Source organism: Pavona decussata, unplaced genomic scaffold, assembly GCF_977016875.1.
Source record: "Pavona decussata unplaced genomic scaffold, jaPavDecu1.1 SCAFFOLD_90, whole genome shotgun sequence".
Lineage (NCBI taxonomy): Eukaryota > Metazoa > Cnidaria > Anthozoa > Scleractinia > Agariciidae > Pavona > Pavona decussata.
The window spans coordinates 1,043,128-1,068,465 of NW_028145507.1; the positions used below are offsets into that span (position 1 = coordinate 1,043,128).

The 25,338-nt window shown below is 40.1% G+C and overlaps 3 protein-coding genes across 3 annotated transcripts in view; 2 read left to right on the top strand and 1 right to left on the bottom strand.

Annotated features, from left to right (window-relative positions):
• Window positions 1-382: 382 nt before the first annotated feature.
• LOC146474353 (tetraspanin-9-like) lies at window positions 383-2,053 on the top strand. The gene has a single exon (XM_085117223.1). It carries the CDS (start codon window positions 383-385, stop codon window positions 1,136-1,138), a length of 756 nt encoding a protein of 251 aa, XP_084973349.1. The 3' UTR covers window positions 1,139-2,053.
• A 3,211-nt stretch (window positions 2,054-5,264) lies between these two features.
• LOC146474354 (dihydropyrimidine dehydrogenase [NADP(+)]-like) overlaps window positions 5,265-25,338 on the bottom strand; it is a 43,181-nt gene continuing 23,107 nt past the window's right edge. Inside the window, exons 13-25 of the mRNA XM_085117199.1 lie at window positions 18,157-18,210; window positions 17,875-17,974; window positions 16,466-16,650; window positions 15,608-15,823; window positions 14,919-15,083; window positions 14,299-14,367; window positions 13,193-13,276; window positions 12,551-12,671; window positions 11,849-12,111; window positions 11,098-11,277; window positions 10,663-10,809; window positions 10,064-10,295; window positions 5,265-6,541 (exon numbers count right to left, since the gene is read on the bottom strand). Coding sequence (XP_084973325.1) covers window positions 6,462-6,541; window positions 10,064-10,295; window positions 10,663-10,809; window positions 11,098-11,277; window positions 11,849-12,111; window positions 12,551-12,671; window positions 13,193-13,276; window positions 14,299-14,367; window positions 14,919-15,083; window positions 15,608-15,823; window positions 16,466-16,650; window positions 17,875-17,974; window positions 18,157-18,210 — 1,896 coding nt within the window. The 3' untranslated portion in view covers window positions 5,265-6,461. The remainder of the gene's footprint in view (window positions 6,542-10,063; window positions 10,296-10,662; window positions 10,810-11,097; window positions 11,278-11,848; window positions 12,112-12,550; window positions 12,672-13,192; window positions 13,277-14,298; window positions 14,368-14,918; window positions 15,084-15,607; window positions 15,824-16,465; window positions 16,651-17,874; window positions 17,975-18,156; window positions 18,211-25,338) is intronic.
• On the top strand, window positions 18,217-24,983 carry LOC146474355 (uncharacterized). The gene has a single exon (XM_085117193.1). It carries the CDS (start codon window positions 18,951-18,953, stop codon window positions 24,189-24,191), a length of 5,241 nt encoding a protein of 1,746 aa, XP_084973319.1. The 5' UTR covers window positions 18,217-18,950; the 3' UTR covers window positions 24,192-24,983.

Genomic DNA, 25,338 nt, shown 5'->3' on the forward strand with positions numbered 1-25,338 from the left:
TTGTGGTTATTTTGTGGTAAAATTGGAAAATTTCAACCTAGTCCGTCTTCGTTTAGTATCTATACATCCACAAACCCAGGAGTCGCTGTTTAAACTTCAACTGTGGGTGAGGAAACACACAGAAAAAGGTTGCCCCGCTCCTAAATAAGAAAAGGCTATTGCGTCTGCGATTTAAATGACTTGAATTTTTCACTTCGAAAAGTGCAAAAGCGAGCCGTTTCAGGACGAAGTATGCTGACAAAGACTTTCAGTTTGCGTGTCCGTTCTGCAACAGAGGCTGACAGAATCGCAAACATAGGACACAAGTAAATTACTGCCGAGATAGGGCCGAGGACTAACTGGCACAAATATCTACCTTTTAAATCGCCATTTTACATTTAACATGTCCGGGGATTGTGGATACAAGTGTCTAAAATGTATGGTAGTTTTCTTCAATTTGTTGTTTTGGCTCGCTGGCTGCACACTGTTTGGTCTGGGAATATGGCTTCTAAGTAGTAAAGGGGAAGTGGCTGGAGATTACACTAAACTCAGTGGATCCATTAACTACAAGGCCGCACCGATTTTATGTGTTGTGATTGGAGCAGTTACCATTGTGGTTGCTTTCTTGGCATGCTGTGGTGCAATCAAAGAAAGCCAGTGTATGCTAGGTTCTTATTTTGCTTTTATCGTACTTATATTCACTCTGGAGATCACTGCCATTATTCTCACTTATGTTTATAGAGAACAAATAGAGAAAAACTTGCGAGGAGACATCAAGGAAACTCTGAATAGATATAAAGACGTTGATCACGAGTCAGTGACTAGAGCAATTGACGAAATTCAGGCAAGTTTTCGGTGTTGTGGAAATTATAAGTACAGCGATTGGTTCAACACTAGATGGGGGAGAAACAACAAGGAATCTGTTCCAAAAAGTTGCTGCAAAGACCCTTCTGATGATACTTGTAACAAGCAAGTGTCCCAAGATGTTACAAAGATTTACACCAAAGGATGCTATGACTTTGTGCGGAAATACCTGCTCAATAACCTTCATGTGATCAGTGGATTTGGCATCTGGATTGCCGTCATACAAATTATGGGAATGATCTTTGGACTATGTCTGTGCTGCCAGATCAGGCACGGTAATGACACTTATGTGTGATTACCAATGGGCCATGCAAATTCGGTTGGATTGTGGGTTTTTGGCAAAGTGAAGTTTGTTTGGGCGAAAGGAAAGTCACAATAACAAGATGTCTAAGTTTATTCAAGTGTCAATGGTGTTCGGTGTCACTGGGGCAGGGAAAACTGGACTGACCATAAGATCTACAAAAAATCTAACAGAGCAAGGAGGACAACCAACAACAAACTCAACTATGCATGTCAAAATGTTACCCTCAATAAATAAAGTCTTACCTTACCTTGCTATAATGCCAAGCCTGGGAATTGAGAAGGCTAAATGACTTTTGCTAAATAGGAGGTGCAAATAAGAATTATAATAAAACAGAAAAGAAGACAATAAACATTTGCAAACCACAGGAGATAAAATAAGTCAAGATCTTGCTAGAGTTACTGAAGATCATAACAGTACACAAGAGAATTTTTTGCAGTTACATGTTTTAATTATCAGGTGGCTTGCAATGTGCACCCTTAAATCTCTCCAAGATAGTCAGATTTGTTAAATCCACTGAGTGGTTTCAAGGTGTTCATTAAATACATGTAGGCGCAATGTAACTTTTCTTGTCCAATTTGGAATAAATTAATAATATAAATTATTACAAAGTTTTGAGATTCATTGTCTTTTACAAATGTTTAATGAGAAAAGCTTAATGGAATTTGAAAGTACCCTCACACCCCTCCCCCAACAAAATTATTGCATGGGTGGGGGAGAGGGAGCTGGAGACTAATTTTTGGAGTGGTATATATTCAGAGTTGCCAGTATGTTGGACTATTTTACCAATTACATGACATTCAACAGAATCCTTTGCTTTAGTCTCGCATATGTTGAATACACAAATTTTTGGAGGGGCTTATATTTGAAATTTAGCAGTATGTTGAATTAAAAACTCCATGGCGTGGACTGTTTTGTGGTTGAGATATCCAGCAGAATAATCTCAGTTGTGCATTTGTTGTATGTCAAAAACACTCATGACTACCACGACGGTTAGTTAGAGAGCAAGTCACAGATGATGCAACTTTGTTTTGCTAAACTTCCATGATGCTTGATGTCATACCAGAAGTTGCCTGGGTGTAGGTTGTTGACATGAAAAAAAAAATTAAAACAGTAACTGTTTTAATTTTTGTTTGATATTACAAGAAGCATTGCCGCATACGTATGGCCACTTAAAAAATTCAGAATCATCATGTTATACCAGTTACAAAAACTGAATGCAGAAGTATAGCACCCCAGAAAGCCCGTATGGAGCTGATATAATCTTTATTCCCACTCCAGAAACTGTCAAAAGACTGGTACAAGTGAGGAATCGTGGGATCGTTTTGGACAGACAAACATCGTGCCGGTGAAAAAGTGCATAATTTTTACCCAAGAGTATTTCCCAGAACTGACTGCTAACAAATGCACTTATTCTTCAGTCTGACCCAACGATCCCACAATCTCTCACTTGTACCAGTCTCCCTATAGTTTCTGGAGTGGTGAATAGGCCAGTTCCGAGTTGCTGTGAACCTCATTATTGAAGCAAGGCTAAGTGCAAAAGCTTTTCACATGAAAATTAATTTTGTTTGCATATGAATGAAAATTTATTTTCATAATAAAAACTTTGCACTTAGCTCGTTTTCATAATGAGGTTCACAGCAACTCGGAAATGGCCTACTGTATGGTTGGGTTCTGTTTGAGATATGTTGGTAAATAGCCTGTAAGGAGATTTGATTGGTTGGGGTTTTGCAAGTCTATTCTGGGTAGAGCAAATATTTTTGAACCAGTCAGCATCTCACTGGCTCACTCTACTCACCAGCTTGTAAACAGCTGCTCCAAGACACAGATGAAAACCCAATCAATCAATCAATCAAGCCTTCTAGCTGTCTTTTTGCAAGGGTATCAGTATGCAGAGCGGAAATTTGAAAGGTCACGGTTTTATAAAATACTTGGAAGCAGCTAGGTTATCAACATAGTGTCCTAAATCAAGTGGCAAAATCACATTGGCTGTGCTTAGGTTGTCTCTGTTCAGGCAGTGGAGTTACTGGGTGATGGTCACTCGTCAACTTTGTCTTGCTCGTTTTTTCACTTGTTCATTAGGAAATGCTATGGTAGCTATTCCACTGTTTGATAAGAGAAGGGGAAATTGCTTTTTGTTTAAGGTGGCCGAACACAGTTTGCGCGCGCTTTATAGATTCTGTTAGTGATGGTATTAAGCGCGCGCTAGGGTTGTGGTACGCAAATATGGCGGTCGATAAAGTGATCCCTCAATTTCACATGAAATGAACAATAAAGTTAAGTTTTGATCCCAAATAACTAAGTTCCTTGTTTCTGGACTCTTTTTCTTTTCTTTCCGAGCAAAAAAGTCATTCATCAAGACCTTTTGCATGCTTTTCATCTTTGCCATGAAACCCAATTAAAGTCACGCATGCGCATTTGACCAAAAAATTGCGACTGGTTGTTTTCGTGGAAATGAACTGTTTTCTAAGGAACCGCTCATTAGAATTTCGTGAAATTTGGCATGAAAATAGTTCCCTAAAAGCCTAACTCGCCTACAAAGAGAAACCTAAATCTAACAGAGGGTATCTTCACAAAACATTAAAATGCAAAATCAATATTTACAGGAGATCTCTCTGTTAAAATTACATGAAAATAGTGCAACTGTGTCAGTATTTTGCGAGTTTTTCTGGATACAAAAAGTGGAAAAAATCTAATGAGTACATTTTCTAAAAATAAAGGAAACCTACTATTTATGGACGTTTAATAGTTCGCTGCGTTGCCATGGAAACGGTACTTAGCTCAACAAGACATATGAAAATACATTCCTTCTTAGTTTGTCTTACACCATACCAATTTTGGGCGTCCAAAAATACATAGTTTCCAAATGACGTCTTCTAACACCTGTACACTAAAAAACTGTATTCGGCCACCTTAATTTAAAATAAAAGTGTTAAAAATACTGTGGTCTGGCAGGCTGGCTACCTTAATTATGATAAGAAGATACTTAGCTGATCACTTAACAATATTTAGAGTAAAACAGGGAAGTTATATTACTTTGATTACTTTTAAAGAGTAGAGTTAGGTGAACGTAGCAATACAAATGCAAGCACAAGGAATGCATGCATATTTGCAGTGGCAGACAGCTGACCATGCCTTGCTTGTGTTTGTGTTAGTGATCTTCACACCTAAGGCAAAATGCAAATGTACAAGAGCAAGCTAAGCACAAGTGCAATACGAGTGCAACGGAATGTAAATTTTCCCATTTCTTTGTCAGGATTTGCAGTCACCTGTATGACTTCCTTTGTATTATGGTACAGTAGTTCATTGAATCACACACGAACGCCAGCCCTAACACAGTTCATTCTTTTTGGACTTTTAAGCTAAAGCAAAGAGTGCTAAGTGTGACATCATAAATATTTGAATTTTGGAAATTATGGGATTTATTAAAAATTATGTTTGGAAAGAGGATGATGCAATTTGGGGGTGAGATGTTATGCTCTGACAACTCCATACAAATCCTTCCGTTTTCAGTTCCAAACATTAATTTAGAACTGAGGCAAAATTTGAAGGATTTGTATGAAGTTATCAGAGCATAACAGTGACAATATCTCACTCCCAAATGTCCCATTTTGAAATAAGACACTGATTTTTGGCCAGTAGGCATTTTACATCACGTTCTTTCAGATTATCTCAGCAAATCCCTTAATTTCAGAAATTTGGTTGTAATGCCATCACTTTAGGACTCTATTGCGTGTTAAGAATTTTAAGTTCTCAGTTTTATTACAAAGAGCCCAAAGCTATTTATCAAAATGGAGAAACATGGAAAACAAAAATGTACCCACCACGAGAAGTTAAGTACAAATTGACCAGTACTCATAAAAATGAATTTCCAACATGAACATTTGACTCTATGAACATTCAGTGGTTGCAAGATATCAAGCTGGCACAGGCCTCTAAAACCATGTCCAGAAAGTAAAGCAATGTAGTTGTTCCTCACATTTAAATCTGAATGTTAAGGCACCTTTTAGGGCCTTCCAAAAAGATATTCCACCCAATCACCTATTGGGTGCCTCAATGAAATCACTGGAGAGGTGACACACTATAACACAGATCAGGAGAGCCTAACACGACAAAGGCATACTGCATAAGAACATAAAACTGTATTTTTCAACCTTTTTTTATTCACAACCTTTCATGACACCCAAATTATTGCACAAAAATACTGATGTGAACTCGTTATTAAGTACACTTAAAAAATTTTCTTGACCTTCAAAAAACACATTTCTATAAAATATTATGTTGCCACTAAAATTAATTGGTGATACCATTCATAACTCGCCACACTATGACATGCACGCTCCAAATTCTAAGGCTCAATCTCCACCCTAACCTAACCTATAATCTAATTATGTAAATAATAGATAGCTACACTGTAGCTACCTAGATAGATAGGCAGAACAAAAGGGTGAAACCAAACGGTGAACCCTTAAAGGCTGGCTGGCACCAAAAACATATCGGATAGGGCTTCATTCACACACAAAAGGCTGATAAATTTCAGATTGATGTTTGAGCAGCTATTCTGCAATGCTTCAGTCTTGAAAGTGAATCGTCACATATCATGGTCAGGAACAGTTAGAAGTTCATCCCACTGTCTTCTCTTTACACTTGTATATATATCCAGATTTTTTCCCAACACCTGTCACTCATCAGCCTTTAATATAAGTAAGAAAACTTCCAAAAATATTCCACTCACAATAAATAATCAGAAACTGGCTGGAGTGCTGTAAGTAATTGAGTGCTGATAATATATTACGATGCATGTCGATTCTTATAAATTTTCCAGGACTTTCAAAATATATATACCCTTTAGTTAAAAATTGTTAAATAATCAGTCGTAGCACCCATCTGGTATCACTCAAAGGCATCTGCCAAATTACCAAAGTTCATAGTGAATGGCTAGCTGATGACTTGTAGTTAGTCACCAAATACATGCTATTTTTTTAATTTAGTTTTAGTTATTACACTAGTCATAATGAGTACAAAACCCTTTCATAAACCCACATAACAACCAGAAATCTTAGTATTCCAGAAAATATCCTTACTTATCCCATGGAAATAGAGGGGGTGGGGACCCAACCTTCTGGAAATAATTCCAATCTAGCTTCATACTTCCCTTTCAAACCCTTGGGCTTTTGAGACCCTCAACGCCTCTGAATTTCCAACAAACTTCCATGGGGGAGGTATGGATATCTTCTGGAGCTACACATTGACACAAGATCTGCTGTTGCATGGATAATGTAAAAGCTAATCCATGATCATGGTAATGGATTAGAGTTTATGCTTCGGCCTTGACAGCAAGTGGAACACCACGGCTGGGCTTGTATGGTCCTTGCCTTGGCACCATTGTTATACAGTCTAAATTTAAAACATAAACAAAGCAAAGCAAGGTAAATACTTGGCAAATGTGTAAATTGTATATACCTAGGGTGGCTAACTGGTGATATTCCTTATCAGAGATAACCAAAAGCTTTTAGTCTGTCCTGAAGAATTAAAGTGAGTACCCATCAAACACCACCCAACATAGACTTTCATTTTATTTTAAGTTGAGCTATTGTGGATGTCAAACCCGGCAAAGGAGAGCTGTTAGTAACACACATATACATTTAACTCAATGAAGTTCGTTTGATGTGCAGTTGGTGGAATTTGTTCACATTGCAGATTTCTCTTTTCCACTTTTAATTCAGATAAGATTGTAGTAAGCGCAACAGACCTTTTTCATAAATGGGGGCCGATAAATAATTATTATTTATTTGTTTTCATAAAAATTAGCCTTACTAGCCTCGTCAGCGTGTGCAAAATTCAAAAGAATTTTTATTCTGAAATGAGGTTAGTAGGGCTAATTAACATATATTGAAAAGAATAAGAAATCGGCCGCCATTTATGAAAAAGGTCTATAAATGAGAAGATACAGCTGTAGGTTCAGAATAAACAAAAACAGCAGAGTGCACAGAGTATATAAGGCACAGTCTCACAATCTGAACTGTATAATGTGTAAAGGGCCATGTATGAATTGAACCAAATGTTCTACACCAGTATTACAGAGGTCATGGGTTTGAATAGTCCTAAAGTGATGACATCATAAAAACTAAATTTATGAAATTATGGGATTTTTCCATATGATTGAAAAGAGCATGTTGAAAAATGCCTAGTTGCCAAAAATCAGCATCTTATTGCAATTTGGGGTTGAGATATTAGCTCTGTTATGCCCCGATCAACATTTGGAACTCCAAATCGCAACAAGATGCTGATTTTTGGCAAGTAGGCATTTTTCATCATGCTCTTTCCAATCATATGAAAAAATCCCATAATTTCAAAACTTCAAATATTTGTGACATCACACTTTGGGACTCTAATCTATCCAAGGCTTTTTTTTTTTTGCAACTGCTTTTTAAAATAAGTTATTTGGACTACAAATGTGATGGTGATCGCGACTTCTTTATTAAATTTTCTTTAATTGCCATTCCCAAAAACTCAATTAGAGTTGAGAGAAATAAAGTGCGATTGAGAAAAAAACCATTGTGCAAAGAAAAAGTTAGTTGAGGCCCCAGTTAGAACTGAATCCATGATCATTTGAAGACTGGTCAGGTATTCTAACCACTAGACCTAAGTTGATATTTGGCATGCATCCCACATTATACTAGGATAAGTAATCTTGTTGTCTTCTGAGGTTATAAAGAAAGATACAGGCTTAAGCTAAGCAGTGAAATGAGAAACATGTATGGTTTATTTAGTCACAAGTGTGCTGGGGTGTGTGTGATTAGTTACTGCAGCTGTTTGTAATCTATTACATAACTACATATTAACATTTTGTAGCACAGCACATGTGATCCACATTACTGCAATCAGTATGCATACATGTACAAGCCTTTGTGACTACATTTCAGTAATTACAGGGCTTGAAATTAACTTTTTTGCTCAGGAGCCGGCTGGCGACTAAGGGGAAAAATTTGGTCGCCAGATCATAAATTTTGGTCACCAACTTATTTAATATATAGCTTACATGTACATAAAAACGTGATTTTAAATGTTACTTTGCATGCAAGGAAAGTCATAATTAAATAGCTAGAAAGAAAAAGCACAAACTACTGTAAGTTGTTTTGTGCTTTTATATGTCTCTGGTTTGGTGATCATGTTCTTTTTGGTTATTTGAAATGGAGCGAAGCACAGAACATTCAAGTCCATGGTTTCCATAGCAAGACAAACAAGCCAGGTCCTTTTTCCTTGTTTTTTACCTCTTCAAAACGTAGTTCTTTATTCTACTACAGCCTGCATGGCAAACAACCGTCACCTTCCTCACTGTCGATTACAAATATGATCGACCTAGGCCCCTGCACAACCACATTGCTCATACAAGTCTCCGACCGGGATGAAATAAAAAGAGTGGCTCGCACAGTTTCAGTGGCCTCTAAATTCAGAGGATCTTGATTTATTAAAGCAGTACACCTGTACTGACTCAATGTTCGACTCTGTCAACCCAAAGAAACAGGAAATAACACAGATTCAGGAATCTCCATGACCTCAGCAGTCAGTTTAAATGCTTCTTGAGTCACATAATACTCGGAATTGAAATAAAGTCCACTGTCAACAAGAAGAAGTAAAGCTGTACTTCGCAATTCATCTCCATGTAGACTCAGTGAAGTGGAGTTGTATAAACAATTTCCATTTCCTCTTGCTTGAACTACAATGCGACGTCCAGGTTCACTATCGATATCTGGAATCAAGCTACTTCCAAGGACATCCTTCGGTAATTTGGCTAAATCTATGTTTTCAGCATTCATGACTGACGATGGATTTAAGTTTTTTATTAACCTTCTGGCTGAATCTTCATCTCCTGCCCACAAAAACTTAGAAATACGTTAATCCTGTAACTGATTTGCATCTGCTGCCATTACTTTCCTGGCAAATAAAAAGCACAGGGTGTTGAGGTGCGCCAGCGATCCCATTTTTTGGAAGAAGCTGCTGAAGCAATATGGCACCTAGTAAATGTTATGTATTGACTTCCGATCGAAGTATCAAAGTACATTTTGGGTTACTAATTAACAGAGTGTGAAACCGATTTTCTTGTAGTATTCCGACATCATTTTAGTGGGATGGAAAGGAGAGACTGAGTCGTCTTCTAGCTACCAGTTCCGAATGAATTCCTTTTTAAATATTTAAAAAATCTAAATACAGAAGCTCGCTACTGTTTATCCTGGGTTATTGGGCAAAACGTCAGTCGCCAGCTGGCGACCAGTTATGAAAATCTAGTCGCCAGCACTCAATTTTTGGTCACATTGGCAACCAGTGAGTCGCAATTTTGAGCCCTGAATTAGCACTAAACTGAGAAAGGGATAATTCTCTAGCAGGGTCTGTGGTTACGTTACCCAGAAAAGGTACATAGTTTAAAAATGGAGCTTAAATTACGTTAGTTACAATATTACCACATGATGTGCATAAATTATCACACCAAAATCAACAAAAACCTTTACATTGCTACACTGACAATGACTGTTAGTTAGAAATGGTTCACTCAAAAAAAATGGCTGGCTGTGACAAGTCATACCCGGGGAAGTGGAACATGGACTGGGTATTAAACACATCCCTTAAAATTTGTAACCATCAAGCATAAACATGCCTTGCACTGGTTGCAGTCAACTCCCTTTATTGCGGACACCCTTGGGACCACGAGTTAGTGTCCCTTATTGCGAGAGTCTGTAATAACAGGAATTTATTTCAGTCAAATGTCTGTAATTTATTTTTGCTCGGGATTTAGCTGTTGTCCGTATTATCGGGGTGTCTGTAATAGCGAGGTATCCACAAGGCGAGAGTTGACTGTATAGTGACAATACCTACAGGACCATGTCCTAGCACATCAAGCCTAAATGAACAAACTCGTACCTATAACAGGGCAGACTGAGAAGCACAGTGTACAGCCAGTACAGTCTTCAGTCACATGAGGCAGATGGGTTTGGGCATCAAATGTGATGGCCTGGTAACCACAGTCATTGCAGGTCATGTAGCACTTGCCACAGTTGATACACAAGTCTTCATCAATGAGGGCCACCACCTGCTGACTGTTATCCAAGTCACCATAGGTACCAATACGAGACAGAGCTGCACCAATAACTTCCTGTGACAAAAACAAATTAATATCAACTGGTATAATGAAGCTGTCAATCTCAAATCTAGTGCAGTAACCACGATACCACTTGAAACAAACCAGTTAATAATGCTGCACTGATATCAGTTCACTCTGGCAGATTAAGTCACATTCTTACTGCTGGTGCAGTCTTACAGTTCTTAATGCTAGCATACACATTCTTACTTGTGTCAAAACGTTACTGCAGCAGTCTTCCAAGTTTATTGTTACAGTAACTGCATTCACACATATTCTGACAGCAGACACCCATTTCAGAGACATGTTGAAGATTCCTAAGTATACAGTACATCATGTACAAGGTGTGGCATATCTTGGTAATTTACAGAATGATAATCACCTTGAGTGGTAGGACAGGCTTGTCTGGTTTAAGAGCTGGTCTGACCTTCTCTGGTTCAAATTCTTTACTCAACAAATCAATCTTCTCCTTGTGCCTTGCTACAATGCCTTCTCTCTCCTTCACGTATGGCCCAAAACTGGGAAGAGACTGCATTAAATTTCATAAATGAGACTAAAATGTTTGATTTCCAAGAGATAAAGGAGGGAATGGAGGGGGGGAAAAAATACTTGTCATTCAGTAGTTCCAGGTCTTCATCATCTATTTTCTCTAATGTTGGTTAGAAAACCAGTAAATCAACCATTGATGAACATTGTTTTATTTTATATACACAAAATTATTGCAAGTCGTTCTATTAAAAACTTTAAATTATGAAACTCCTGCTGGTAACAAAAACTTTGGAAATAAGGAGAACAGAAATTTTCATGCACTGCACACCTTTCCAACAAGTTCGGCTATTTTGGGAACAAGTTTGCCCTTTTGGTGCTTTGGGGTAGGAGGACTCTGGCCATTCCAGTTTGAGAACTCTTGAACAGTTTGAAGATACAATAAGCACTTCAATCCTGTAGTGTAATCGTCAATCAGAGTAAAATCCTGGTTCTGCACAGCGCTTGATATCTGATAAACGAAAACATCACTGGTTAACTGTTTTCACAAATAAAAAAAATTAAAAACAAGTTTTTATATTTTCAGAACCACCATTTTCCTAAATATTAACAACAGAGTACTGTAAGCAGATCCTTGATTACTGACACAAAGAGAGATAGCATATTGGCACTCATGGAAGGTACTTTAATAAGCTATTTGTGGATACAAAAACAAAGACAGCAATATTATTGTAATCTTTACTAAATGCCAAAAAATAACGTAAGATTTTTTAACTGTGTCCATCTGGTTGAGGATGGTCCATGAAATGTTCATAGGTGAGTTAAACATGTTATTCCTGCTGGACCTTTAGGTTGTGATCTGGCCAGCTGGCTCATTGTACAAACTGGAGCCATACCAAAAGCCTACCATGCATTTTTGCAATGAATGGCCTATGTAATTGAAAGAGTCACAAGTGACTGATCCTGAATTAACAACTGATGATAATAGTAAACTTAACTGAGGAACAATTCAGAAAAAAGATATTTATTGACAAGCTTTTCCAACAACACTTTGAATAGGTACAACTGACAGTAGAAGATACCTGGACAGCAGACGCTCCACAATGAAGGAACTGTAATACTGCTTCAGCACTATCTGCTCCACCTGTTGCTAGGATTGGAAAACCTGGCAGAGCTCTTCCAATGGCAGACACAGCTCGTAATGCAATTGGGCGAATTGCATTTCCAGACACACCCCCATAAGTTGTTCTTTGTTCCTTACCCACAGCAGGCCATGCAGTGCTGTTTGCACGTACTCCCATAAGACCAGACACTGTGTTGGTTGCAGTCACTCCATCAGCACAACCTAACATAAGAATTGTTATTAATACTTAATATATTCAAGCAGTAAGTGACATTTTCTGCTCTAAGTTAAGCTTGTCATGGTCAAATCATCAGTTTGCAGTTTAGAAAGTATGCTTTTCATTCAGTCAAGCCTTTTCTGCAAAATTTGATTCAGGAACGCACACTATCAAAATGTTTAGATACTTCAATCTTGAACAAGGAAAACAGTAACCATGAACCACAGTTTTTTTTTATTTTTCATTCTCAATCCCACTGTTTTCGTCTTCGACCTTTTTTCACTTTATGCTTTATCCTGGGGGTGGGGTCCTATGTCCCATGTTCCCTCCATGGCGGGGGTATGGATATTTTCTGGAACCACACAATTTAAACAACTCCACCTGTAAATTCCACTCTATATGCTTTTTATAGTCATTGAACAAAATATCAAGTTGGCCTTGTACCTTCCTTGGCAGCTCTTGCAATATCCACAATGTCTGTAACATTTGGTGTTAACTTGGCAAAGAATGGAATTTTTATGGCAGCACGCACCCACCGGCAAATATTACGCACCAATTCAGCATCCTGAGGAGAAGTTAAACTATAAATGTCTCTGCGGTGGAATTAGGTTCAACTATGCAATCCAGACTGAAACACATTGAGCAGGTGAGATCATCCATATCATAGATGACGAGATCATTGACAGAGGTCATTTTTGCCCAAGGAGTTTTCAGGCTGTCAAATTTTGTGATTCAACTTAAAGGAATAAATGGCTCACCACATACATTTGAAAGGCATATTAACATTAGTATGTACCATTGAACAATACATTCATTCACATTTTTTGCAAAGATTATGTTTGCTCAAGGGTGTAATCATATTTTTGCAAAAACAGCACATGTATAAGCAGCCAAATTTGCCAAACAAGTAACAGCACATAGTGTCACAGGTCTTCTAATACTACAAAATAAAATGGTTTTCTAACAAGTATTTTTTGCCGAAAGATGTCTCCTCAAGCCATTCAAATTTCTGGAAATCCATTATTTTAGTCTATCACCCAGATTAATATCATTTAAACAGTCACTAGAAAGCACTCCATGATATACCTGACCACAAGCCAAGCCCATGCCTCTCTCTCCCATTCCATGTGGACAAGATAAGTTTAGCTCCAAGGCATCAGCACCTGATTTCTGAAGGAACCAAGTAAAACATTGTTACTGTTATTTAATATACTCTTGCCATATCGCACTTACTTCCTGCTGAAACCTCATGCCATTTTGCTGTGGGTCTGTACTCTGATCATGCCCAGATGACGTCAAAATGTGGTAAGAACAAAGAAGTATGTTACCAGCTGCAGGTGAGTAGCATGACTGATGCTCTTACAACATTTTGAAGTGTCAAAGTACAGACCCACGGCAAAAATGAACTCTAATATTTTTGTTTTATACAACAAACATTTTGTTAGCGAGCATCATGTTAACTGAGTCTAGCCAAAAACTTTCAATCAAATTTTTAGACTACTGTCTTGTAATCCTATACATTAGAGTATAATCCCAAAGAAATTCAAAAACAATATTTTCAAAACTAACCTTTATTTCTGACCCCAAAATATTGCAGTTGCATCACTGTGATTTGTGATCACAAATTTATCATCTGCTTTTATTACTGGATTTTGGATTTCTTTCAGTTTCATATTTGAACAAAAGTTTCCTTCCTTTTCGCATCCCAACAAAGATCTAGCTTTTTTAACTTGGTTGAGGTCACTTGCAACAGTTGTTGTCAGATTTTTCCTTGTTTACGCAGTTAACCTGGGCCTTAAACTAACTTGTCGAATGAGTTAACTCCTATACTACTGATCTAACTTATACTCCATGACACCAGCTTTGGCATACTGCAATCATGGCTTTCTACTCTTCCCTGTCAGGGATACTTCTAATGTATTAGTAATGACAGGTAAACAAAACAAGAGGAGGGAGAATGAAGAGACAAACAAATCGAAATGATAAAAACATGTCATAAGTACGATCTTAGACCTTTGTTAACAGTGGCATTCATGCTCAAACCGGATGCATTTGTAAACACATAATATAATTTGACTATTATCAGTGGTGCTTGCAGTCTTTTAACATTCTTACTTAATTATGCCAAGTGAACTGCCACCACAGGCATCCCACAGAGTGAACTTGTAAGTAACACAAGTATGTCCACAAACCTCGGCCATCTTTGCCAGTTCTGTCCAATCTTCCTTGGAATAACCACACATAATGCTGGCAATCAATATCTGGAAAGCAGAGAGCAATGCATTGTACGACTACAATTTGCAAAAGAGAATTTCCAAATATGTCAAAGACACCATGCACCAGTCTCATATGTACGTAGACGTGTGTTGAACAGCAATAGAACTCAGCCAATAATAGCTTAAAGATATTCACTGTTATTTATTCAAGGCCAAAAACCAACATACAAAAAACAAAATCATACCAAATTATTTCAAGTCTCAAGGAAATGAAGCAATCATTACCATTGCAAGGCCATTTAGTTCCGGTTATATTCTTTTGTGGTTGGTGCTGCAACCAAGTTGACATGACAAGAACTGTAACCATCCCCACCCCACACATACGTGTATGAGTAGTTTTTTTCTCCCCCATTCTCAGTTTTCCCTCTTCTTTTCTCATGAGGATGGCTGCCTGAGTGCACACACCATTCTTCAATCCTTTACATTAACCAGAAATAGAAGTGAACTGCAGGAATCACGAGGAATCAAGTATGTTGTCCAACTTTGTCATTGCATCTGGATCTAACAGTTATAATACTGGAAAACACAAAACCAACCTTTTCTGGAAAATCTTTTTTTAGCTCAGTAACAGATTGGCACCAGTATGCAGCAGTCTTCTCACTGATCAGCTCTATGTTGAGGAAAGCACCTTGGCCAGGACCAAACAAGTGTCCTGATGTTGTACCACGAACAATACGAGGAGACACATTTGTAACAATATCCTGCCAGTTTGAATTAAAACACAATTAACTACAGGGTAGCACTGATGATGACTGAATCCCTGCATAATATTATGTTTCATATACACTCTAGGGTTTGTTCCAGAGTACAGCATTGCAGAATTCCCATAATTAAAATATAATAGGCATAAAATTTTCACAAGAGCATCAAAATATTCTTGGTGCTGGAAATTTTTCCCAGGCAGTCTATGTCTCCATAGAATTAAATACAAGTTTAAGATGTCAATTTGCTATTTTTAACATTATCATTTGCTACTGGTTTTGCAGTTGATCAACCGCAAACCTGCAATAGTAATTCTACTACAAACTTAATAAATACCAAAAATCCAACATGTATATGAAAGCTGCATATGAGTTTGAGGCCAAATATCTTTTGACCCCTTAAATGAAACTGGAACTTGTCTTATAACTTTCAAACAGATTATCTACTGATTCATAGCGTCAAAATTAAGAGAAACTTTCCACAAATTAACATACAGTTTACATATTAACGAACATAATTGTACCTTGTCAAGTGCAAATGTTTTGGTTACAGCAAATCCCCAGCCAGCTTCAAACCCTCGTCTAATCATAGCAGCACTAGTGGTCGGAGGTGCACTTGCTAAGCCAAATGGATTTTCAAATTTTAATCCACAGATTTCTACACTCAGGTCAACTTTATCTACTTCAGTGTAGAATTTGGGAAGACTTGGTTCCTTGGCAACAGGCAGACCATACAGTGACTAAAAAAAAAACACTTGATTACATTGAAGTTACATGTATTACTTGATAAAACTCTTAAGACTGAAAAATGTGACACTGGGTAAAAATATGTTTAAAATTGCTTCAGTTGACATTTCAATTGAAAATCTCACATCTTCATCAGTGTATATCAATACTTTGGTCCTAAATATACATCCTTAATTATGCAAATAAGAAAAAGTGCTCAAGAGGCAGCAAGTTATTAAACAAAAGGTGGTGTTAAATATTTCTGAATCAGTTATCAGGTTTTATCATGAATATTCCTGCATGGCTGCAATTTCAACATTACATTTAGTTTTTTTAAATTATTACACTTCTTTATGGAACTTAAATGCCAGTAGCAGATCCAGAACATCTGATGGAGTAGGGACCCAGAAGAAAACAAAAACAACAACAAAAGAATGCAGGCCTAAATGCACCAGTGAGTATAAAGAACAAATGGCCTGACAGCAAGACAGTCATAGACAAGAAACACTTATGATAATCCTTGTGGTCATGAAGAAATAACTCATTATTGTTTAATTAATCGATCATAAGCATGAAACAGCCAAATACCCTGAGAAGTATCTTGTATGCCTATGCAGATACAATTTTACCAATAAAATATACTTAAAGATACATACCTGTAAGTACTTGTGCAGGTGCCATGCAGCTTGTTTACCGTCATTTGTACTCTCCACTGTAGTATTAGCTACTCCAGCAATATCCCCACCACAAAACACCCATGGCTCACTAGTGCACATTGTACTTGGATCCACTTCAGGTAGGCCCCACTTGTTGAACTTGAGAGGCTCCATAGCCTTGACAACTGAAAAACAGCCAGTCACATAATTTTTCAGTGTTGAATTAGTGATAGTACACATTTTTACAGTATGGATACCATTGTCGGGAAATGGTTCAAAGTTGACAAAGAAAACTCACGTTATGGTTTTAACTACTTTAATTCCATATCTCGCATTCAAGGTATTACACGTCTCTCTGTCCGAAAGGTTCTCGCCGAATGCAAAATACTTGTCATCCTAGATTATCTATATCTTTGATCATTCAAGGTCAATAATCATGCTGCACGTGATAATCACAACAGTAACAAAAAAGAAACAAAGTCACACATTACAAGGTTCTGTTTGCGACACCATACATAGCAGACAAAAATGTATTCCTAAGGCCTTGTTTCCCAACCAAAAGATTTTAACTGAGGCTGCACAAGTATTCATTATAGAGCCTGAGTTTCATGCTCTATGAAAGGCATCAAAAGAGAGTTGGCCAGCCAGCTGCAAAAACCATCCACCTTTATTAAAAGAAATATGCACAGTCACATAGCAAAATTTGCTCCTTGCAAGGAAATTAATACATCTCTAACATCAGTCTATTACTTGTACATTCAAGCTAGAAATATCATTTTGTCCTTTGGACCCCCCCCCCCCCCCCCTTTCTTACCAATGCCACTTTTATCTTTTCCCTTCACAAGGTTTTGCTGATGAACTTTCATCCCGGACTTCATTTTGCCCAGAATGACTAATTTCAACAGACTGCCTTAACTTGTAACAAGACTCTTTAGTTTTGTCCTGCTGGTTGTCATCAATACAATGAAAATGACTGTCTTGTTAATGATGTGTGTTAACTGTGCAAATCTTTGGGATTGTCACTATTCCTACGCAGCTGGTAGTTGTTCCCTTTTTCAACGTCCCCTTTTATGTAAAAGCACATGCCTGGGCAAGGCATGGATTCGCTGGCCCAGAGGCACTTGTTCCTTTTCATTTACTTCCAGGGTCAACATCATGGTATCTACCAGCTCTAGCATATGCAAGTGATCGTCATTTGACTGATGTGATCAGTGTTATGTCCCGTCAGTCCCGTGTTACATGTATGTCTACAGTGTCTGTCATATAGATCTGTTATATCTGAACATTCACCGGAATTTTATCTGGATTATAATAGAGTAATCCGAGTTGTCCTGTTTAAAAACAAAAAGTATGGGAAAGATTTCCCACAGGGCACCCTTGAAGGTCGACAGTAAATGCAACACACTCACCATCACTGTCACTGAGTGTGGAGCCAAAGGCTGAAATAACAAAGTTTGCCTTTATCTTCAGTGTCTGGTCTTCATCTTCAGTCCAAGAGCCATCTTCCAGCTGAAATTAAACAAAGTCAAAGTCAGCACCTGAATAAAATTTAATACAGTCTAATTTAACCATGGAGAAACAACTTGCTTTAAATCCAGTAGCATCGAGTCTGTCGTGACTGAAAAGTTTCAAATGACAAAGCTTGGAATATTTCCCATGGATCAGGCACAGTATTTGATAGAAGCACAAACCTGCTCTGTCTTGTAGAATTCCATTGCCCAAATATTTCCATCCTTAACATGGACCTATTAACAAGATAACACAGCATTCTTAGTATATTGTCTTGCAAAATCAAAGAAGAGGCATTTAACTCTGAGAGAATAAACATCTACCAACTCTTCCTTTTGGGTGAAACAAACTGGAACAAGCTTTGTCAATATTAATTTATTATTCCAATTAGGATTAAAATCTAGGCCAAAATATCCACGTTCATAAACAGCCACATCTTTGACACAAACTCTTACTTCGGAGGTGAAAAAGTGCATGTACCCGGCGCAAACAGTGAAAGAAGCCGGTGAATTGTGTCGGGGACTGGGTCCTAAGTTTTGAAAACCCTGCGATATATGCTTGGCCCAGGAGAGTTTCTCATCAATTGTGACACCTAGGCATGTCGGAAACTCGATAATAGCATAGGCCTTTTAATGTTTATTTTGTCACGACCTGCCAATCTTTGAAGGCGTTTATTTTTATCTGAATGGCAAAGATCACGTTATTCCACGTGTTATTGTGAAATAGAGTACGTTTGTTATTTTTCTGTCAGCAATATCGTTTTAGCCAATCAGCTCATGTTTATTCAAGGTGTGCCATAGATTAGGGTTTGCTCGATTGATACCAGTGAGAGGTGGATTATTTTGTAGGAGAGAAAAAAAAACTGTGATTAAAAAACCTGAAAGTGAAAACTGAGGACGTTGTGGGCCTTCTTAACCTATTCCCCACACAAGTGGCACCTCCGACGGGACTATCAAGAATCTAAACCGTGACTAAAATGGAGAAAAAGCAAAAGGAACTCGAGACAGAATTACAACTACTAGCACTTACACGCTCCAAGACTGCTGCAATCGTGGACAAGGGCAACCTCGACAAAATCCTTCGTCACAAGGAAATTTTGAAGAAAATCGTGAATGCCATCGAAGATCTCAAGGTAGACATCGAAAAAGCCAAGCTTGAGGCTGGAGAAATCATCGAGAATGTGCAGAAATGGGGAGCAACAATAGAACAACGCACCGACGAAGCAGATTTGGAGATATCTGATTTAACTCGCAACCTTGAAGAAGCTGCAACGAGAGCAGAGGACTGCAAGCGTGAGAAGGAGAAAACTTTGCTCGATCGGCAACGAGAGGAAGAACTAGAGTTTGAAAAACTAAAACTTGAGCAAACGGCGAAAATTCAACAAACAGAGCAAGCCGCCGCAAAGCCAACCAGCAAAAGCAACGTGAGAATGCCAAAACTAATCATCACAAAATACGACGGCACCTATGAGAAGTGGCTCTCGTTTTGGAACAAGTTTGAAGCTGAAATTGATTCATCTGATCTGCCAGCGGTCACAAAATTCGCTCATCTGAAAGAATTGCTGGAAATTAATGTTTGCGAATCAATCGACGGCCTTCCCTTTACTTCTGAAGGCTACCAGCGCGCTAAGAATATTCTGACTTCAAATTACGGCAAGATAAGCGAGATTGTAAGGGCATACATCGACAACTTGAATGCCTTGCCAGTGATAACCGGATCACAGCCTAGAAAAATCCATAAATTTTGCCAGACTTTGAACTACAATGTTCAATCTCTTGAGACGTTGGGTAAACTTTCGTCTTGTATTTCTATGGTGCGTGGTGTGCTTGATAAGCTGCCGGGAATCAAAGCCGAACTCGTGAGTGGAAAAGTAGGATGGCAAGACTGGGGATTCACGGAACTAATACGAGCTCTAGAAGAATGGAAGGCAATTCATCCACTGGAATTAGCTGAGAAAGTTAGCGGAAAACCTCAGGCCCCGCCGCCGCCTCGTCCGCCTTGCCACAGAAGTTTCTGCGCGCAAGAACGCGAACCAGCCCGCGCGCGACACGCGTGTGTTTATTGTGATTGCGTGACGCACAGATCTTGGGAGTGCGATAAAATCACGTCGCCTGCCGAACGCCGTCAAATTTTGCAGAATAAACGGTTGTGTTTTAACTGCACTGGGCCCAAACACAGTGCAAACAACTGCTCTAGTAGAGCTTCCTGCGTACACTGCAAGCAAAAGCACCACTCGTCTATCTGTGACAGACAAGTAAGAGCAAGTCAGCCTAGAAATAATGCTGGAGTCGCATTGACAGCAACACAAGACGGGGAGAAAGTTTGCCATCCTATAGTTCTTGTTAAAGTAAATGGCGTAACCTGTAGAGCACTACTGGATACCGGCGCAACCCTTTCTTACGCCTCTGGATACCTCTTAGATAGGCTGAAGCTGAGACCAACACGCACGCACACACGCCGTATTCAAACCATCGTGGGAGTGGTTACAAAACGAAGCGAGATCTTCAATGTCCAAGCGAGCGACACGGAAGAAAAGTATGCCATACCACTGAGCGTGACGAGAATTGACCGTGCCGAATTGCTGTCTGTTGAAAACCCAAATTATGCGGTAATGATAAGCAAGTACCCGCATCTGAAGGGAGTGTACATGGAGGACACAGACTTGAAGAAGATGCTTCCTGTCCATGTTATTCTTGGAGCGAGTGACTATGCGCGAATAAAGACCCGCGAATCCCAGCGAACTGGAGCTATGGGTGAACCAGTGGCAGAATATACTCGCTTTGGGTGGACCATCATGTCACCAGGGACGGAGACAGACCTAGACAGCATGTTCCTAGCACAAACGGTCTCAAACGATTATGAAGAGCTGTATAGAATGGACGTCCTTGGACTTGAAGACGCACCTAGTGGTGACCAGAGCGTTGTCTACGCAGAGTTTCGTGAACAGCTTAGACGCAGTCCTGATGGGTGGTACGAAGCACGCCTTCCTTGGAAAGGAGACCACCCTCCCCTACCTTCGAATGAATCTGGGAGCTTGAAATGCCTGGGAAGTCTAGTACAACGTCTAAAGAAAACAGGTCGACTGGACGAATACGATGCGACAATCCAGGACCAACTGCGTGAAGGAATTGTGGAAGAGGCAGACATGCCAGCCAGTGGGAAAGAATTTTACATACCCCACAAAGCTGTGGTGAGGGAGAATGTAGAGTCGACCAAGATGCGGGTAGTCTACGATGCCTCAGCCAAAGCCCATAGCTCCGCGCCCTCACTAAATGACTGCTTGGAGGTTGGACCGCCGCTCCAAAATAAACTTTGGAAGGTTCTAGTGCCGGGAAGATTCCATCCTGTGGCTCTCGCTGGTGATATCCGCAAAGCCTTTCTCCAAGTGAGAATTCATGCACAAGACCGAGATGCCCTTCGGTTCCATTGGTTAGAAGCTAAAGATCCACAGCGAATTCAGACTTACAGATTCACTAGAGCACTCTTTGGCTTGGGACCCTCGCCTTTCCTGCTAGGAGGTGTGATCCAACAGCATCTGAACACTTGCCGAGATGAACATCCCAAGTGCGTGGAAGAGATTGAGCGTGAGCTATATGTGGATGACATATTATCTGGTGGACCTACTACCGAAGAAGTGAAACAGAAGAAAGCCACAACAACTGAGATATTTGCCCAAGCTACTTTCCATTTGCACAAGTGGCACTCGAACGTGAAAGAGCTGGAACTGGATGACGTACCCGAAGACAATGCAAAAGAACTGGAGCCGGTTACAGTGAATGAGCACGAAGACGACTTAAGCTACGCGAAGCAACAGCTGGGCGTCCAATCTAGACAGTGTGGACTCCTGGGATTGAAATGGAACAAGTTATCTGACGAAATTGGGGTCCCTTTTCCCGCGAACGTTGCTCAACCGACGAAAAGGGGAATCCTGGGAAAGGTGGCTAAGATCTATGACCCTTTAGGATTAGCCGCACCTACCACTCTACAAGGAAAACTGCTATATCGTGAAGCTTGTGAAGAGAAATGCGCATGGGACGCGCCGCTATCTGCAGAGCTAGTACAGCAGTGGAAGAAGTGGGAGAGTTGTTTACCTCAGCAAATTAACTGCCCAAGAGCACTGACGAGTGCTCAACAGCCTATCGAGAACATCGAGCTTCATGCCTTTGGAGACGCTAGCGGAAAGGGCGTCGCGGCTGCCGTGTACGCCGTCGTCAAACAGCCGACTTCAGTAAACCAGGGCCTCGTCACAGCAAAGGCAAGACTGGCGAAGCAAGGGTTGACAATACCTCGCCGAGAACTAGTCTCGGGTCACATGGCCGTGAATCTTCTAAGCAATGTACAAGATGCGCTACAAGGGTTTCCTGTATCCTCCCTACACTGTTGGCTCGATAGCAGCGTCGCACTACACTGGATACGTGGGAATGGAGACTTCAAGCAATTCGTGGAAAATCGTGTCCGAAAGATTAGAGAGCATGGTGACATTACGTGGAGACACGTACCAACTAAGGATAATCCTGCCGACCTTGCTAGCCGCGGTGGACCGGTCACAGAAGAGAAACAACTGTGGTGGAAGGGACCAGCATGGCTCAGTGATCCTAGAGCATGGCCCCCAGACCCCACCGCAGAATCCAACGCAGAAGCCAAAGTGATAAAGGAAGTCTTAGCCACAGCCCTATCATCAGAAGACGAGTTCAGTGTGCTGATGGAGCAACACAGTCTGTTAAAAGCCTTGCGCGTGTGCGCATGGGTGTCCAGGTTCCTAACTAATTCCAGAAACCCGAAGCCAAGAAGAGTGAAAGGACCGCTGACCACCGATGAAATGAAGTACCAGGAAACCTGGTGGACCAGACGAGCTCAAGAGGAAGGCAGAAGTTCGAAGAATTTCGAAGCAGACAAGTTACAGCTTAACTTGCAACCAGACAACAACGGAATACTGGAGTGTAGAGGACGAATCGTCGGTGTATACCCTATCTACCTTCCTGATGGTAACGCATTCACACACAAGCTTGTTCAACGAGCGCATCTAGCGACCCTTCATGGGGGAGTTACACTCACAATGACCAAAGTTCGGGAGACTCACTGGATCCCTCGCCTGAGAAAACTTACCAAGAAGGTCATTAAAAGCTGTTGGGGTTGCAAGAGATTTCGAGCCCAAGCCTACCAGTCCCCACCGCCAGGCAATCTACCAACGACCAGAACCCAAGGAGTAACACCCTACGAAACCATCGGTGTTGACTTTGCTGGGCCCATAAAGTATCAGGTGACAAAGAAGATGGAAGGTAAAGCCTACCTAGCCTTGTACGCCTGCGGTCTTACCAGAGGGGTGTACCTCGATCTACTTCCGAGCTTAGAAACAAGCAAGTTCCTCGCAAGTCTGAGAGGGTTTATAGCCAGACGTGGACGCCCTCGCGTAATCTACTCAGATAATGGAAGCACATTTAAAGCAGCAGCGGATTGGCTGAGGAAAGCCATGAAAGATGAGAAGTTTCACACCTGCCTTTCAAAGCTGGACATAGCCTGGAGATTCAACCTTAGCCGAGCTCCCTGGTGGGGTGGCCAGTTTGAGAGGCTGATAGGCGTGTTCAAGTCTGCCTTCCGGAAAGCAGTGGGGAACGGAACGTTATCCTGGGGCGAATTATCGGACGTTGTGCTCGACGTTGAAATTGCCATGAATGGACGTCCCCTGAGTTATTTGGAAGAGGACGTCGAATTGCCAGTACTCACTCCAAGCTCCATGCTGCACCTTCAGCCGAGCCAACTCTCAGAGCTAAATGCCTACCACATCGAGGAACCAGATCTAAGGAAAAGAGCCAAGTATCTCTATAAGTGCAAAGAAGCGATGTGGTCCAGGTGGACAAGAGAATACGTGAGAAGCCTTCGTGAGCGGCACAGCAGGAGCGGAGGGAAACAGACCTCCCACCCCCCAGTGGGGGAAGTGGTGATAATTCAGGACGAGTCTCGGAACCGTAACTCATGGAAGCTAGGGATCGTGGAAAGGCTGATCGTGGGACGTGACGGGATCGTACGTGGAGCTAAGTTACGAGCTGGGAAAGGAGTCTTGGAACGAGCAGTGCAGCAGCTGTACCCTCTCGAGCTGTCCTGCGACAGAACAGATGCAAGGTTGAATCCTGAGGCCGAACCCTATCGGCCAAGGCGGGATGCGGCAGTCGCAGCAAGACTCCGTATTGCGGATGCTGCTCAGGAAGTAGAGCCGTGAGAACTGTGAAACCAGAACTCCCTTAGGACGAGCAATCAAAAGAAAAAAAACTTTCAGAACATTAAGGACGTGTCCATTAACCTTTTTTTGTTATGATTCCAAGTGATTAAGCCTAGTGACATTCAAAGAACGCTTAACTGTGATTCAACGTGAACACTGTGGACAATGGAATCATTGAACTATGTGATTTGTTCTTTAAGACTTTTCTTCGTTTTCAAATTGTTTAGCGTACTTAGGTTGAAGCAGTTTCCTTTGTTTACATGCACTTCCTTGTCGAAAGCACATGGGGGAGTGTGTCGGAAACTCGATAATAGCATAGGCCTTTTAATGTTTATTTTGTCACGAACTGCCAATCTTTGAAGGCGTTTATTTTTATCTGAATGGCAAAGATCACGTTATTCCACGTGTTATTGTGAAATAGAGTATGTTTGTTATTTTTCTGTCAGCAATATCGTTTTAGCCAATCAGCTCATGTTTATTCAAGGTGTGCCATAGATTACGGTTCGCTCGATTGATACCAGTGAGAGGTGGATTATTTTGTAGGAGAGAAAAAAAAACTGTGATTAAAAAACCTGAAAGTGAAAACTGAGGACGTTGTGGGCCTTCTTAACCTATTCCCCACAGGCAGACACATATTCTTTTCTTTTAAGTTTCAATCATTGGCAGGAAATATATTTCGTGAAAAAATTAGTCTAGTAGAGAAATTTTGGTATTATATTTTTTTTATTTCACAGATCTTTATGACAAATGTGTTGCATTCACAAAGGCCAAGACTGAGATTATAGTGACCTGGCCGATAAAAGATTGTTTCAATGACTGTGTAGGATTTCATCACCATGAAACAAAACTTGTGTCACACTTGGTTGGAATTCGTCAGTGATCCATGAGGACTGTGCACACTTCTACAGGACATGAAATCTTAATAAAACCAAAACTGTTATAAGAGAAAGTAACACCTTTTAGTGCCATGTGAAAGAATCCATTAATAATGATTTAACTAAAGAAACTATCTTTGAATAGAGACATTGCAGTACCATCCAAGAATTTATATGGAACTACTTTTAGTCAGCTCCTTTGAGACACAAAAAACCTTTCAATGAAGTACAGTTGAGCGGATAAAGTTATATTTATTTATTTAGTTTTTTAC